Here is a 17,664-nt window from a genome sequence, read left to right on the forward strand (position 1 = left end):
CGGAGCTCTAGAAAGAGGCCCGTGTTCCCAACATTCTCAGAATTCCAAGTTGGGAACACGGGCCTCTTTCTAGAGATCCTGACATAATGATTTGACCTTGTTTTTTTTTACGAGTTCCCAGTTGTCTTGAAAGCACCATAAATCCAGAGAATTCCAGACTTTGATGAAAGTCTCATGACAATGCTGCTGTATTCTGCTGCATAATTGATGTAATATGCCAGGGAGATATGTATACTGTAGCTAAGAAAGTAATACTAAGTGTATGGTGTGTTGTAAGCTGTTAGTAGCCCATGTGCTTTCCCCTAATATTTGGTCCCTTTCCCACTCATAACTTAGCCTACTGTTCTGACTTGGTGGTGCACATGTATCCTATAGCCTGTTTTAGAGAAATGTCATCATCTAATATTGTAAGAACTTACATTGTCTGCTTTTATGCCCCCTTTATTTATCCTACAGTTCTGACTTGCTGTACAGGGAGAATACTGTAAAAACAGCCCATGTTCTGAATTCTGTCACTTTACATTTCAAAAGTGCTGAACAAATAGTTATATTGACTACATTCGTCTTATCTCGCTCATTAATTTCTTAATTGAAATTATGGATTGCCTCATCCTCCCTTATGCCATATTTGTACATCTCAATTGTCAGTAGAACCCACATTAGTTTAAGCAATTCAGCCATATCAGCTATGTTTTTTAAGAATGCAGTAAATAAGGCTGAATTAACTGTTTTGCTGCCAGGCAAGTATCCGCTGATAGCCAGGTGTAGTGGGGGTAAGGATTCACTCCATCATGCTGAAAAGAAAGCTCTGCGGTTGGGACAGCTTTATGTTGGGCCTAACAGTTTGTGGGCACCATTTGTCAATGTTATAGTGCAATTAATGTATTGTTTAGTGTTGTATTGCGTAGTGGCTTTGCTGGCACTGAGATTTCCATGCTAAAATCGCCACTGTTGGTGACTAACTGTGCTGCTGGCAACAATTGAATTGCGTTTTGTTGCCAAAGTTTACTGACCCTGGTCATATTAAAAGGGTGTTGTGGGTTAGTAAATTCATCAGTTATTCTGCGCTCAGGCACACTCAAACGAGAGTGCTCTGAAATTGGAGTGGATAACCAGAGTGAATTTATGAATGCACCCCAAGTAATGCTGGCTTGATACACAAAGTGCTGCTATATCAATGTCAAAAGATATTACCGATAAACTGCCTCTTCTAAAGAAAGTTACTGTAGACAATAGAGATTTTGACAAAACCTTCAAAAAAGTACTCAATCATCTGCAAACAGTGAATGTGAAAATTTGCATCAGCAGTGGACAAAACAAATTACATCGCTAGACGTTGGACTTTTATTTTGAAATATATGTGTTGCCATTGCTTCTGTATTCACAGATATACTGCTTCTCTGTTTTGTGTATCACCACAGGAATTAGCAGCACGGAGGCTAGCTAGCTGTCACAGCAGTTTAAACAGCTGAAATGGTGAGTTCAAAATGAAAGAAGTAGCAACACATACATAAAGAGATGTGCTAAAGGTATTGTCATCCTCTGACCATTTGTTTAGTTTTTTTTCTAATTCGTTTGCTAGCTTGGCTAACGGCTAGTTAGTCTAGCATAACGACGTTAGGTTCGTTATCAACACAGACAGGGGTCGGAGGCCCACTATGTTCTTCCAACTGTAGCTAGATAACACGTTTTAGTTGGCGGCAATTGGCTAATGTAACAGTTATATAATTTCCCACTTTGTGGTGATTATCGATGAAAGCTACGCAAAATTGCTGGATGTCACGAGAAATGTTATTTTTCGATGAGGTTTAGTTGCGGTTGCATTACCGCCACCAGCTAGACTGGAGTATAACTCAATTATACTTTGTAATCCTACACAAATTAAAACCCTATTCCGCTATTTAACCCCATATTGTCCTGCACTATGCCAATGGCTTGGGAGGACGGGACGCCACCACTCAGCACACCCAGTAACTCTTCTGAAGTCAAATCTAGTACACCCAAGTACTTTGCAGCTGCCACAACATCTATTTTCTGTGACTTACGTCCCATCTCTGCGGTACAGTTGATAACCATTGCTATGAACGCTAAGAAGCCAACTTTACTGAAGCATATATCACTCGTTGGCCTAACCCTCTGTGCTGGCACAGATCTATACTGAACAAAAATATAAATGCAACATGTAAAGTGTTGGTCCCATGTTTATGAGCTGAAATAAAAGATCCCAGAAATGTTCCATACTCCCAAAATGCATATTTCTCTCAAATTTGTGCACAAATTTGTTTACATCCCTGTTAGTGAGGATTTCTCCTTTGCCAAGATAATCCATCCACCTGAAAGGTGTGGCATATCAAGAAGCTGATTAAACAGCATGATCATTACATAGGTGTGCCTTGTGCTGGGGACAAAAGGCTACTCTAAAATACATTTTCTCAAGTTTTGAGAGAGCATGCAATTGGCATGCTGACTGCAAGAATGTCCACCAGAGCTGTTGCCAGATAATTTAATGCTCATCTCTCTACCATAAGCTGCCTCCAATGTTGTTTTAGAGAATTTGGCAGTATGTCCAACTGGCCTCACAACAGCAGACCACATGTAACCACGCCAGCCCAGGACCTCCACATCCGGCCTTTTCATCTGCGGGATCGTTAGAAACTGGGTTTGCACAACCAAAGAATTTCTACACAAACTGTCAGGAATCGTCTCAGGGAAGCTCATCTGCATGCTCGTCCTCACCAGGATCGTGACTTGACTTGACTGGAGTTCGGCGTTGTAACCGACTCCAGTAGGCAAATGCTCACCTTCGATGGCCACTAGCATGCTGGTGATGTGTGCTCCTTACGGATGAATCCCAGGTTTCAACTGTACCGGGCAGATGGCAGACAAATCAAATTGTATTTGTCACATGCATTGAATACAACAGGTGTAGACCTTACTGTGAAATGCTTACTTACAAGCCCGTAACCAACAATGCAGTTTTAAGAAAATAGGATTAAGAAAATATTTACAAAATAAAGTAAAAAATAAAATCAAAAAGTAACACAAAAACAATGAGGCTATATACAGGTTAGTCGAGATCATTTGTATATGTAGGCAGGTGTAAAATGACTATGCATAGATAATAAACAGCGAGTAGCAGCAGTATAAAAACAAAGGGGGGAGGGTTTCAATGCAAATAGTCTTGGTGGCCATTTGATTAATTATTCAGCAGTTTTATGGCTTGGAGGTAGAAGCTGTTAAGGAGCCTTTTGGACCTAGGCTTAGCGCTCCGGTACCGATTGCCGTGCAGTAGCAGAGGGAACAGTCTGACTTGGGTGACTGGAGTCTTTGACAATAGGTCCTGGATGGCAGGAAGCTTTGCCCCAGTGATGTACTAGCCTGTACGCGCTACCTTCTGTAGTGCCTTACGGTCGGATGCCGAGCAGTTGCCATACCGGGCGGTGATGCAACCAGTGAGGATGCTCTCAACTGTGCAGCTGTATAACTTTTTGAGGATCTAGGGACCCATGCCAGATCTTTTGGTGTGACTTTCTTGGTGTGTTTGAACCTCGAAAGTTTGTTGGTGATGTGGACACCAAGGAACTTGAAACTCTCGACCTGCTCCACTACAGCCCTGTCGATGTGAATGGGGGCATGTTTGGCCCTCCTTTTCCTGTAGTCCACGATAATCTCCTTTGTCTTGCTCACGTTGAGGGAGAGGTGGTTGTCCTGGCAGTGTTCTGACCTCCTCCCTATAGGCTGTTTCATCTTTGTCGGTGATCAGGCCTACCACCATTGTGTCATCAGCAAACTTAATGATGGTGTTGGAGTTGTTTGACCATACAGTCGTGGGTGAACAGGGATTACAGGAGGGGACTAAGCACACACCCCTGAAGGGCCCCCATGTTGAGGATCAGCGTGGCAGATGTGTTGTTGCCTACCCTTACCACCTGGGTGCGGCCTGTCAGGAAGTCCAGGATCCAGTTGCAGAGGAAGGTGTTTAGTCCCAGAGTCCTTAGCTTAGTGATGATCTTTATGGGCACTATGGTGTTGAACGCTCAGCTGTAGTCAATGAACAGCATTCTCACATAGGTGTTCCTTTTGTCCAGGTGGGAAAGGGCAGTGTGGAGTGAGATTGAGATTGCGTCATCTGTGGATCTGTTTGGGCGGTATGCGAATTGGAGTGGATCTAGAGTTTCCGAGATGATGGTGTTGATGAGCCATGACCAGCCTTTCAAAGCACTTCATGGCTACCGACGTGAGTGCTACAGGGTGGTAGTCATTAATAAGGCAGGTTACCTTCACTTTCTTGGGCACAGGGACTATGGTGGTGTCGTGTCTTTGGCTATGCCGGATTAAGTGATATGACATACTAACTTATAAAATGATTTCTCTGTAATTAATATTACCTGATTTAAGCTAATCATGTAAATGTAATTAACTAGAAAGTCGGGGCACCACGGAAGAACGTTTATAGAGCCGTTATCTTCCGAATAAACTCTTAAAATACTTTGTAATATTTTACATCGATAGCAGTCAATATTAACCCTTGTTTTATTTTCAGTCTCATAATGAAAGTTGTAAATTCTTGGTTATCTTCACGAACCCTGGCTAACAAGTTGAATCAGCAATACAAAATTGGGTTTCATTATTTATTTACTAAATACCTAACTAATCACACAGAATTACAAATACACAGAATACAATGATGTCATACAGAAAACGTCCCGGTAGACGGAACAGATATGACGGCTGGTTACACAAAGGAAAGGGGGTTGGGCTTGAATGAAAGAGCGGGAAGATTTAGGAACAGAGAAACAGCAGCTATCGTAAATACATTATCTTATGCATTCTAAATTACCGCCCATTTGGAAAAGGAAAATGCAATAAATATTTACTCTGAACTGCGCTTCGGTAGATTGGTCGTAGATGCTGGCCGGGTTGGCCAACAGATCTTCCTGTTACTCGGAAGAATGTCTCTGGTGGTCAATTGGATACGTGGTGGTATCTTCGTCCGTCTGTTAGACTGGATCCGTTGTCCGTCCTTTCCTAGCCCACGTTAGCAGCGGCCGCTGCTAACTCAACGGCTAGGAAGTAGCACTTCTGTAGTGAATAAGCTCAAAGTTCATACCAGTTCATACCAGAGCTCACGCCGAGGTTGGCTTAGTTCTGTACTTGACATGTGTGTCCTTCTAACGTAGAGGCTGCAGACCTCCCGTACTGGAACCAACGTGGTTATCTTTTCGTCAAAGGACTATATAGTGGAGAGGGGGAGGGAGGTGTTTCATCGTTTATAACCCCTGTCTCTTCACAGGGTTGGGCCACTGATCGAGCAGGGCACTTTCCTTATGAAAACCCAAATCTCTCATTCGGAAGCTAAAATTACATTTCATCTCCTAACAAACATTTTCAATATCAAACATTTCAATTGCATAACAATTCCATGTGACTCTGATAACTAGAGGGCGTATACTTTCTCAGATACAGTTTATGTCGTCCTGTCATCAGTCATAATGTCTCAGATGACAACCGAACTGACATACATACTCATTACGTTCCCAAGCATATTTCCAACTGGTTTTATTAACAAAATATGTGGTACCTTTCCCCATTTGTTTGATGTTCCCAGACTCTCTATATTTAACACAGGCTATTCAAGTCCTTCAGTAGATTCAGAGAGGGGAAGAGAGAAAGGTATTTATGGGGGGGGGGGGGTCATAAACCTTACCCACAGGCCAACGTCATGACAGTGGTCTGCTTGAAGCATGTTGGTATTACAGACTCGGTCAGGGAGAGGTTGAAAATGTGTATAGCATTGTGTGGGCGAGCTGTTTGCTGATGTCAACTTTGAACAGAGGTCCCCATGGTGGAGGTGGGGTTATGGTGTGGGAAGGCATAAGCTACGGACAACTAACACATCCATTTTATCGTCTGCAATTTGAATACACAGAGATAGCGTGATGAAATCCTGAGGCCCATTGTCTTGCCATTCATCCACCGCTATCACCTCATGTTTCAGCAGGATAATGCACGGCCCCATGTCGCAAGGATCTGTACACAATTCCTGGAAGCTGAATTTCCCAGTTCTTCCATGACCTGCATACTCACTACCAGACATGCAGTGCATTCGGCAAATGTATTCAGACACCTTGACTTTTACCACGTTTTGTTACGTTACAGCCTTATTCTAAAATGCATTAAAGAAAACATTTTCCTCAATCTACACACACTAACCCATAATGACAAAGCGAAAACAAGTTTTAGAAATGACCTTATTTACATAAGTATTCAGACCCTTTGCTATGAGACTCGAAATTGGGCTCAGGTGCATCCTGTTTCCATTGATCATCCTTGAGCTGTTTCTACAAATTGGAGTCCACCTGTGGTAAATTCAATTGATTGGACATGATTTGGTAAGGCACACACCTGTTTATATAAGGTCCCACAGTTGACAGTGTATGTCAGAGCAAAAACTAAGCCATGAGGTCAAAGGAATTGTCCGTTGAGCTCAGAGACAGGATTGTGTCAAGGCATAGATCTGGGGAAGGGTACCAAAAAATTGAAGGTCCCCAAGAACACAATGGCCTCCTCCATTCTTAAACGGAAGAAGTTTGGAACCACCTAGACTCCAGCTATAGCTGGCCGCACGGCCAAACTGAGCAATCGGGGGAGAAGGGCCTTGGTCAGGGAGGTGACCAAGAACCCGATGGTCACCCTGACAAAGCTTCAGAGTTCCTCTGTGGAGATTGGAGAATCTTCCAGAAGGACAACCATCTCTGCAGCACTCCACCAATCAGGCCTTTATGGTAGTGGCCAGACGGATGCCATTCCTCAGTAAAAGGCACATGACCGCCTGCTTGGAGTTTACCAAAAGGAACCTAAAGGACTCTCAGACCATGACAAACAAGATTCTCTGGTCTGATGAAACCAAGATTGAACTCTGGCCTGAATGCCAAGCGTCACGTCTGGAAGAAACCTGGCATCATCCCTATGGTGAAGCATGGTGGTCATGCTGTGGGGATGTTATTCAGCGGCAGGGGCTGGGAGACTAGTCAGGATCGAGGGAAAGATGAACAGAGCAAAGTACAGAGAGATTATTGATGAAACCTGCTCCAGAGCGCACAGGACATCAGACTGGTTCACCTTCCAACAGGACCCTAAACACAAAGCCAAGACAAAGCAGGAGTGGCTTCGGGACAAGTCTCTGAGTGACCTTGAGTTGCCCAGCAAGAGCCCGGACTTGAACCCAATTGAACATCTCTGGAGAGACCTGAAAATAGCTGTGCAGTGACACTCCCCATCCAACCTGACAGAGCTTGAGAGGCTCTGCAGAGAAGAATGGGAGAAACTCCCCAAATACAGGTGTGCCAAGGTTTTAGCGTCATACCCAAGACTCGAGGTTGTAATCGCTGCCAAAGGTGCTTCAACAATGTACTGAATAAAGGGTCTGAATACTTATTTAAATGTATTGTTTCTAAATTTATATTATTAATAAATGTACAAACATTTCTAAAAACTCGTTTTTGCTTTGTCATTATGTGTAGGTTGAAGAGGGAGAAAACAATTTAATCAATTTTAGAATAAGGCTGTAATGTAACAAAATGTGGAAAAAGTCAAGAGGACTGAATACTTTCTGAATGCATTGCACCCATTGAGCAGTTTGGGATGCTGTGGGGGGGGGGGGACACAAGCAAACATCACAAGTCCTCTTCGGGTTACCTTCAGCAACCAACATATATTCCACCCAACCTGATACCACTCATTTTTTTGTGTGTGGAACTATCTGTTGTTCCATGTAGTGAATCAGTCAAAAGGCCTGGCTCCACTTTCTCCAAAAATCTCACTCCCACTGGACCAAACTCGTCTTCATCATAACCATGCCCATCAATGAAAGGCTCGGGCTCTGCACTCCTCACCACACCTTCCACCTAACTTAAATCTCCCTCATTCACTTCCATTTCACCTCCAGAACTCGGTCTGGGGGCACAGTTCACTCTGGTTGTACTTGACCCCAATCTTCTTCGATACACCAATACCCTCTTTTCCGCCATCGTTCAACAGATTCACACTCAACCTCTGCCTTATTCTATTCAACCTACTTCTTCCTTCTAATTTTCTTCCCCCATTCCTCCCTCGAAATCCTCCTTTCTGTATCCCTTTCCCTGCATTCCTCTTCTCCCGGCTTTGCTAGCGGCCCAGTGGCATCCTGACCTAACGCCATCTCATAATCAGAGTTGGACATGGCTAGTATACAATCGTCAGCTCGAAAAACCGTCAGTTTTTTTGAAATGTTGACTGTTAACGTCAGCTGTCAGGTTAGCCGATTCTGTGCCTGTGTAACGTTATATGATTATGTGCCTTTTGAGATGATTGTATACTTATTAAGTCTTCCTGTGTTTCAGAGTTTCCTGGGTGGTTTATTTGGTCCTGTGTGTGAAATTGATGTCCTACTCAATGATGCAGAGACTAGGAAGACCGCAGAACTCAAAACAGAGGATGGAAAAGTGGAGAAGAACTACCTTTTTTATGATGGAGAATCTGTCTCTGGGAAGGTGAGCGTTGCGCACGTACACACACTTGACATGACATTTCTTTATTGCAACAAATCATTTTGAAGGTAGGCGGGGCACGTGACCTCATCGCTCAACTCTAAAGTGCCATTCCACATTTAATTCTAAATGCCTACTGCTTTCCAAATCAAAATGTTCAATTAGAAAAGTAATGGTTTTTTTGCAGCACAGTGATTGTCCGGATTTTCAGGAATGTCTGAATTGCTTTTCTGGTTGGTTGGCAAGTTTCCCCATCCAATAATTATTACAGTTGAAGTTTCAACATGGCACGGGCCGTGGTGATATGTTGACACGAGAATTATTAGAATATGGCAAATATTTGTCAGTTATTGCATTTTATCCATGCTGGTTTTCCCGGGGCTACCTGAGACATGGAACAGAGGTGGGAGGGCATAGGCTGCAGGCTGTCGTCAATTTATTAGGTTATTTGCCTAAATGGCTAATGGAAACACTTCAACCACTTCATTTTTATTCGACACTGTAGGTTGTGAAAAATAATTTTTCTTTAGGCGTGATGTCATTACGTCAAGGTGTTTTTATCGTCGAGATAGTTAAATGGAAACGCACCGTATCTATTTTTATATGCAAACTTTCTGAATGTTGACAAGTTAATGGAAACATAGCTACTGTGTCCTATGTCAATACCCCATAACTTGTTTGTGTTTTCTTGTAAGGTGAATCTCAATGTGAGGCAGACAGGCAAGAGACTAGAACACCAGGGGATTCGAATTGAGTTTGTTGGGCAGATTGGTGAGTTTGTGTAAATTGATATTTTGACATTGTAACCTAACAGCAGCGCCCACCTCAAACACCAACCATGCATTGTTCATTGATAGCACACTTGGTTTGTGAACCAGTCTCATTTATGCTAAACCGCTTAGCAAAGCATGTGCTTGTCATGTGAAAACCGCAGTTGTCCACACTCCACAGCACACACTCTGGCCTGGTGGCAAAGTGTTTCTGTGAAGATTCCTTGACCATTACTAAGTGTTGGTTCAATGTTGTCAAACTGACTGAGGAAGTTTGGGAACGCCTACAAATAACATATTAATATCTGAATGTCTGATCATAGGACAAAAGTTAATCTAATACAGGACAATCTAGGTTAATAGATTTAGGACTCCTCTATTTATAGTTTTGTTAAAGTAAATGTTTCCCTCGGTACAACAGATGTGCTTATTGGAAATGTGAGGTTCCTGTGTGTGATGATGTGATGACCCTAACAGAGGTCTTTAAACTTGTGGTCTATTTCTTTCAGAGCTCTTCAGTGATAAAAGCAACACGCATGAGTTTGTGAACCTGGTGAAGGAGCTTGCCCTGCCAGGGGAGTTGACCCAGAACCGAAGCTACGACTTTGAGTTCACGCAGGTGGAGAAGCCCTATGAATCTTACGTTGGAACCAATGTCCGACTGAGGTTAGCGCACAAGACTCTGTCATAACCAGAAGTCCTCTGCATCGTCCCTTTCTATTGGCACAGCTTGAGATGATCAGTGAAACTGCATCAGTTGGCTTCTTGTTGTCATTGCTGCATCCACCTTATGAATATAAGCAGTGTGTCGGTTGAATGTAATTTGCATTGTTGTAAGCCATCCATAACTCTCCTTTTGTTATTTCCTGTAGATATTTCCTCAAAGTGACAGTAATGAGGAGACTGTCTGATCTGGTGAAAGAGTATGAGCTCATTGTCCATCAGCTGGCTACTTACCCTGATGTGAATAATTCCATTAAAATGGAAGTTGGCATTGAAGACTGTCTACACATAGAGTTTGAATACAACAAGTCCAAGTAAGAGAGAGAGAGAGAGAATATATATATATATATACTGCTCAAAAAAATAAAGGGAACACTTAAACAACACAATGTAACTCCAAGTCAATCACACTTCTGTGAAATCAAACTGTCCACTTAGGAAGCAACACTGATTGACAATACATTTCACATGCTGTTGTGCAAATGGAATAGACAACAGGTGGAAATTATAGGCAATTAGCAAGACACCCCCAATTAAGGAGTGGTTCTGCAGGTGGGGACTACAGACCACTTCTCAGTTCCTATGCTTCCTGGCTGATGTTTTGGTCACTTTTGAATGCTGGCGGTGCTTTCACTCTAGTGGTAGCATGAGACGGAGTCTACAACCCACACAAGTGGCTCAGGTAGTGCAGCTCATCCAGGATGGCACATCAATGCGAGCTATGGCAAGAAGGTTTGCTGTGTCTGTCAGCGTAGTGTCCAGAGCATGGAGGCGCTACCAGGAGACAGGCCAGTACATCAGGAGACGTGGAGGAGGCCGTAGGAGGGCAACAACCCAGCAGCAGGACCGCTACATCCGCCTTTGTGCAAGGAGGAGCAGGAGAAGCACTGCCAGAGCCCTGCAAAATGACATCCAGCAGGCCACAAATGTGCATGTGTCTGCTCAAACGATCAAAACAGACTCCATGAGGGTGGTATGAGGGCCCGACGTCCACAGGTGGGGGTTGTGCTTACAGCCCAACACCGTGCAGGACGTTTGGCATTTGCCAGAGAACACCAAGATTGACAAATTCGCCACTGGCGCCTTGTGCTCTTCACAGATGAAAGCAGGTTCACACTGAGCACATGTGACAGAGTCTGGAGACGCCGTGGAGAACGTTCTGCTGCCTGCAACATCCTCCAGCATGACCGGTTTGGCGGTGGGTCAGTCATGGTGTGGGGTGGCATTTCTTTGGGGGGCCGCACAGCCCTCCATGTGCTCGCCAGAGGTAGCCTGACTGCCATTAGGTACCGAGATGAGATCCTCAGACCCCTTGTGAGACCATATGCTGGTGCGGTTGGCCCTGGGTTCCTCCTAATGCAAGACAATGCTAGACCTCATGTGGCTGGAGTGTGTCAGCAGTTCCTGCAAGAGGAAGGCATTGATGCTATGGACTGGCCCGCCCGTTCCCCAGACCTGAATCCAATTGAGCACATCTGGGACATCATGTCTCGCTCCATCCACCAACGCCACGTTGCACCACAGACTGTCCAGGAGTTGGCGGATGCTTTAGTCCAGGTCTGGGAGGAGATCCCTCAGGAGACCATCCGCCACCTCATCAGGAGCATGCCCAGGCATTGTAGGGAGGTCATACAGGCACGTGGAGGCCACACACACTACTGAGCCTCATTTTGACTTGTTTTAAGGACATTACATCAAAGTTGGATCAGCCTGTAGTGTGGTTTTCCACTTTAATTTTGAGTGTGACTCCAAATCCAGACCTCCTCCATGGGTTGATAAATTGGATTTCCATTGATTATTTTTGTGTGATTTTGTTGTCAGCACATTCAACTATGTAAAGAAAAAAGTATTTAATAAGATTATTTCTTTCATTCAGATCTAGGATGTGTTGTTTAAGTGTTCCCTTTATTTTTTTGAGCAGTATATATATCTCACTATAAGACATTTATGCATTCAAACCATAGCACAGTAGCAAATGCATGTCAAAATCTGTTTTCAGATTTAGAAGTCATAAATGAAATAAATGATTAGAATTTATATATACATTATTATAAATGTATAACTTGACCTGACCTCAACTGTCTTCTCAGATACCACTTGAAAGATGTCATTGTGGGTAAAATCTATTTCCTTCTGGTGAGAATCAAAATCCAGCACATGGAACTTCAGTTGATAAAGAAGGAGATGACTGGAATAGGTGAGATGAGGTTTACTTAAAGGGAAAGTTCACTTAAAACGGCATAAGATGTTACTCTTTTAAATAACATTTTTATTTTAAATTATTGAATGTTCCAGTTTCGTCAGATTTCAAATGTTGTGAAAACGTAAAACTGCCCTGTAATCTGGGCGTTTGGTTTAAGAACAGTGTGAAATGTATGTATTTGGTCATGTGACATTCCTTTGCAGGGCCTAGCACAACTACAGAGACGGACACTGTTGCCAAGTATGACATAATGGATGGCGCCCCTGTGAAAGGTAAGCACAATATGCTGTTGTTTTGTCCAAATTTTATGATTTTTATTTCATTATCTATTTTATTTTGTTATTCCGCCCCACCAAAGCAGTTTAATGTTTTCAGGACTTGTAGTGTACATCTGTCTCTTCTTGCCATGGAACTTGTTTCACAATCCTCTTCATGCCTGTTCTTTCGCTCTTAGGAGAGTCCATTCCCATCCGTCTGTTTCTGGCTGGCTACGACCTGACAGCCACCATGAGGGACGTCAACAAGAAGTTCTCTGTGCGGTACTTCCTTAACCTGGTGCTGGTGGATGAGGAGGACAGGAGATACTTCAAACAGCAGGTGCAGAACATCAAAGCCAACCTCCATTTACCAGTCTGTAGTTATTGTTCCAAGACTGCAGATACACTATATACAGTACCAGACAACAGTTTGGACACACCTACTCATTCAAGGGTTTTTCTTTATTTTCACAATTTTCTACATTGTAAAACAATAGTGAAGACATCAAAACTATGAAATAACACAAATGGAATCCATGTAGTAACCAAAAAAGTGTTAGATTTAGATTCTTCAAAGTAGCCACCCTTTGCCTTGATGACAGCTTTGCACACTCTTGGGATTCTCTCAACCAGCTTCACCTGGAATGCTTTTCCAACAGTCTTGAAAGAATTCTCATATATGCTGAGCACTTGTTGGCTGCTTTTCCTTCACTCTGCGGTCCAACTCATCCCAAACCATCTCAATTGGGTTGAGGTCGGGTGATTGTGGAGGCCAGGTCATCTGATGCAGCATTCCATCACTCTCCTTCTTGGTCAAATAGCTCTTACACAGCCTGGAGGTGTGTTGAGTCATTGTCCTGTTGAAGAACAAATGACAGTCCCACTAAGCCCAAACCAGATGGGATGGTGTATCGCTGCAGAATGCTGTGGTAGCCATGCTGGTTAAGTGTGCCTTGAATTCTAAATAAATCACTGACAGTGTCACCAGTAAAGCACCATCACACCACCTCCTCCATGCTTCACAGTGGGAACCACACATGCGGAGATCATCTGTTCACCTACTCTGCGTCTCACAAAGACACTGCGGTTGAAACCAAAAATATCAAATTTGGACTCATTAGACCAAAGGACAGATTTCCACCGGTCTAATGTCCATTGCTTGTGTTTCTTGGCCCAAGCAAGTCTCTTCTTATTATTGGTGTCCTTTTAGTAGTGGTTTCTTTGCAGAATTCCGACCATGAAGGCCTGATTCACACAGTCTCCTCTGAACAGTTGATGTTCAGATGTCTGTTACTTGAACTCTGAAGCACTTATTTGGGCTGCAATTTCTGAGGCTGGTAACTCTAATGAATTTATCCTCTGCAGCAGAGGTAACTCTGCGTCTTCCTTTCCTGTGGCGGTCCTCATGAGAGCCAGTTTCATCATAGCTTGATGGTTTTTTTCAACTGCAGTTGAAGAAACTTTCAAAGTTATTGACATTTTCCAGATTGACTGACCTTCATGTCTTAAAGTAAAGATGGACTTTCGTTTCTCTTTGCTTATTTGAGCTGATTTGGGGATTTTACCAAATAAGGCTAGCTTCTGTATTCCACCCCTACCTTGTCACAACACAACAGATTGGCTCAGCTGCATTAAGAAGGAAAGAAATTCCCCAAATAACTTTTAACAAGTCACATTTTTAATTGAAATGCATTCCAGGTGACTACCTCATGAAGCTGGTTGAGAGAATGCCAAGAGTGCGCAAAGCTGTCATCAAGGCAAAGGGTGGCTACTTTGAAGAATATAAAATATATTTTGATTTAACACTTTTTTTTTTTTTTTTGGTTACTACATGATTCCATATGTGTTATTTCATAGTTTTGATGTCTTCACTATTATTCTACGATGTAGAAAATAGTCAAAATAAAGAAAAACCCTGGAATGAGTAGGTGTGTCCAAATTTTTGACTGGTACTGTATACAAAAGTATGTGTACACCCCTTCAAATTAGAGGATTTGTCTATTTCAGCCACACCCATTGCTGACACGTGTATAAAATCGAGCACACAGCCAAACTGCCTCTGGAAGCAACATCAGCACAAGAACTGTTCGTTGGGAGCTTTAGTAAATGGGTTTCCATGGCCGAGCAGCTGCACTCGAGCCTAAGATCACAATGCCAAGCGTCGGCTGGAGTTGTGTAAAGCTCGCCACCATTGGCCGCCATGAATCACTCTTCGCCATCTGGCAGTCCAACAAACTAATCTGGATTTGGTGGATGCCAGGAGAATGCTACCTGCCCCAATGCATAGTGCCAACTGTAAAGTTTGGTGGAGGAGGAATAATGGTCTGGGGTTGTTTTTCATGGTTCGGGCTAGGCCCCTTAGTTCCAGTGAAGGGAAATGTTAACGCAACAGCATACAATTACATTCTAGACGATTCTGTGCTTCCAACTTTGTGGCAGCAGTTTGGGGAAGGACCTTTCCTGTTTCAGCATGACAATGCCCCCGTGCACCAAGCGAGGTACATACAGAAATGGCTTGTCGAGATCGGTTTGGAAGACCTTTACTGGCCTGCACAGAGCACTGACCTCAACCCCATCGAACACCTTTGGGATGAATTGGATTCCGGGCTGCGAGCCAGGCCTAATCGCCTAACATCAGTGCCGACCTCACTAATGTTCTTGTGGCTGAATGTAAGTCCACGCAGCAATGTTCCAACATCTAGTGGAAAACCTTCCCAGAAGAGTGGAGGCTATTATAGCAGCAAAGGGGGACCAACTCCATATTAATGCATATGATTTTGGAATGAGATGTTCGACGGTGTCCACATACTTTTGGTCATGTAGTGTATATCTGTGGCAGCAACATATTACAGTAGTTTGAACTAAAAACGAGGTAGTAGGCCTATAGTATTATTGAAAGTGATCGTCTCATCTCGATATGCACATTTACAATAACCTATGAGAGGATCACTGTCACTAGTGTTGATGTAATTCTTCTCTATTACTAGGAGGTCGTTCTCTGGAGGAAAGCTCCTGAGAAAATAAGGAAAAGGAACTTCCAACGCTACGAGTCGCCGGAGCCACGGCCGGCCCTTACTGCTGAGCAGCAACCCGAAATGTGAAAGCCATTGGAGTGAAATGGAAAAATGCTGAGAACGCTTCTGATTATAGCTTAAAGCAAATGAGAAGAGAGAGGGGGCGCAACTCGACACGCAAGGAGAAAATAAAGAGTCAGCCATTTAATACATCTATCTACCTTCTGCAATGTGACAGTGACCTACTGGTGCATCTGACTGTGCTGGGTCTACTCTGTTAGCGTACTGTATGGACTCGTCTCTTTGACACACAATAAATAGCACTGGAATGGGAGCTACCATCACATTTTTTTGGGACCTACCCTCTGTAAAAGAGGCACTTGGTTTGGTTCAACACTGGCATACAATCATTCACTACTAGATATTTCAAAGGATGTTCCAATGCATGTAAGCAGGTCAAATTGAATGTGATGGGTTAGTATCATGTCAATGCTGGCTGTCGGGTCAGTTTCTAAGGTCAAGCTGTAAGACAATAGGCATTATTTGAGCTCAAATAGTACCTTGTTTATAATTCACCTTAATATGTAAAAGATTTCTAACTCATTTAGTGTAGCTACAACCTGTAGTTTGATTCTTTTTTTCACTTCACTTTTTCTTGTAATTTGCGCTTTCTTTCTTCAAATATATGATATATCAATAAATGCTTTTGCTAGTGGCATTGGATTGAGGTGACACAAAATGCTGTTTAATGGGTATTTACATTTTTGGGGGGACTAGATTTAGAGAAATACCACTTTACATAATTTCTCTAAGGTTAAATATTTAAGCTCAGATGGGGCTGTGCTACATCTGAACACTATACAGGCAATATTTTTTAAGTGCCTGTAAGGTCATGAAGAAACTGTTATGCCAAATACTGCCCTGACCCACCACTGCATGTTGATTTTTATACTGGGTCCAATGTAACAGACTTGTGTGGACGTTGAACATTTGTATATATCCAACCTGTCTATATCCATCCGTCATCCGTTTAAAGGAAATGCGAATTTAGACTTGTATGTATTGGAGTGATGTCTTTAATACATTCTGATTACTTATGCACTGAACAACAATATAAATGCAACATGTAAAGGGTTGGTTTCATGAGCTGAAATAAAAGATCCCCGAAATTGTCCAATACGCACAAAAAGCTTATTTCTCAATTTTTAGTACAAATTTGTTTACATCCCTGTTGGTGAGCATTTCTCCTTTGACAAGATAATCCATCCACCTGACAAGTGTGGAATATCAAGAAGCTGATTAAACAGCATGATCATCACACAGGTGCACCTTGTGCTGGGGACAAAAAAGGCCACTCTAAAATGTGCCGTTTTGTCACACAACACAATTCCACAGATGTTTCAAGTTTTGAGTGAGTGTGCAATTGGCATGCTGACTGCAGTAATGACCAACAGAGCTGTTGCCAGAGGTGGTGTTGTGTTGGCGAAGTTTGCTGATGTCATTGTTGTTAACATGGGAACAGTGGGGTTATAGTAGGGGCACCTATAAGCTACGGACAACAAACACAATTGCATTTTATCGATGGCAATTTGAATGTACAGAGATACTGTGACAAGATCCTGAGGCCCATTGTCGTACCATTCATCTGCCGCCATCACCTCATGTTTCAGCATCATAATGCTCAGCCCCATGTCGCAAGGATCTTTACACAGTTCCAGGAAGCTGAAAATGTCCCAGTTATTCTGTAGCACATTGGGATGTGTGACACTTACTCATCAGCCTTAAGTGTCCTGCATGCGTCACCTCATTAGCTAGCTTTTGAGGTTGTGCGATTTACCTTTAAATTTCAATGGTCTGCATACTCACCAGACATGTCACCCATTGAGCATGTATGGGATGCTCTGGATTGACGTGTATGACAGCGTTTCCCAGTTCCCGCCAATATCCAACAACTTCGCACAGCCATTGAAGAGGAGTGGGACAACATTGCACAGGCCACAATCAACAACCTGATCAACTCTATGTGAAGGAGATGTGCTGCAAATGGTCACACCAGATACTGACTGGTTTTCTGATCCACGCCCCTACCTTTTTAAAGTTATCTATCACAAACAGATCAATATCTATATTTCCAGTAATGTGAAATCCATATATTAGGGCCTAATGAAT

At 43.0% G+C, this 17,664-nt stretch overlaps 1 protein-coding gene across 1 annotated transcript; it reads left to right on the forward strand.

Moving 5' to 3' along the window:
• The first annotated feature begins 1,371 nt into the window (after window positions 1-1,371).
• On the forward strand, window positions 1,372-16,678 carry LOC106589824 (vacuolar protein sorting-associated protein 26A). Its single transcript, XM_014180206.2, has 9 exons — window positions 1,372-1,476; window positions 8,382-8,531; window positions 9,224-9,299; window positions 9,808-9,964; window positions 10,171-10,335; window positions 12,112-12,218; window positions 12,428-12,496; window positions 12,679-12,821; window positions 15,469-16,678. The coding sequence occupies exons 1-9, from the start codon at window positions 1,474-1,476 to the stop codon at window positions 15,580-15,582; spliced, it is 984 nt and encodes a 327-aa protein (XP_014035681.1). The 5' UTR covers window positions 1,372-1,473; the 3' UTR covers window positions 15,583-16,678.
• The last annotated feature ends 986 nt before the right edge of the window (window positions 16,679-17,664 follow it).

Source organism: Salmo salar, chromosome ssa28, assembly GCF_905237065.1.
Source record: "Salmo salar chromosome ssa28, Ssal_v3.1, whole genome shotgun sequence".
Classification (NCBI taxonomy): domain Eukaryota; kingdom Metazoa; phylum Chordata; class Actinopteri; order Salmoniformes; family Salmonidae; genus Salmo; species Salmo salar.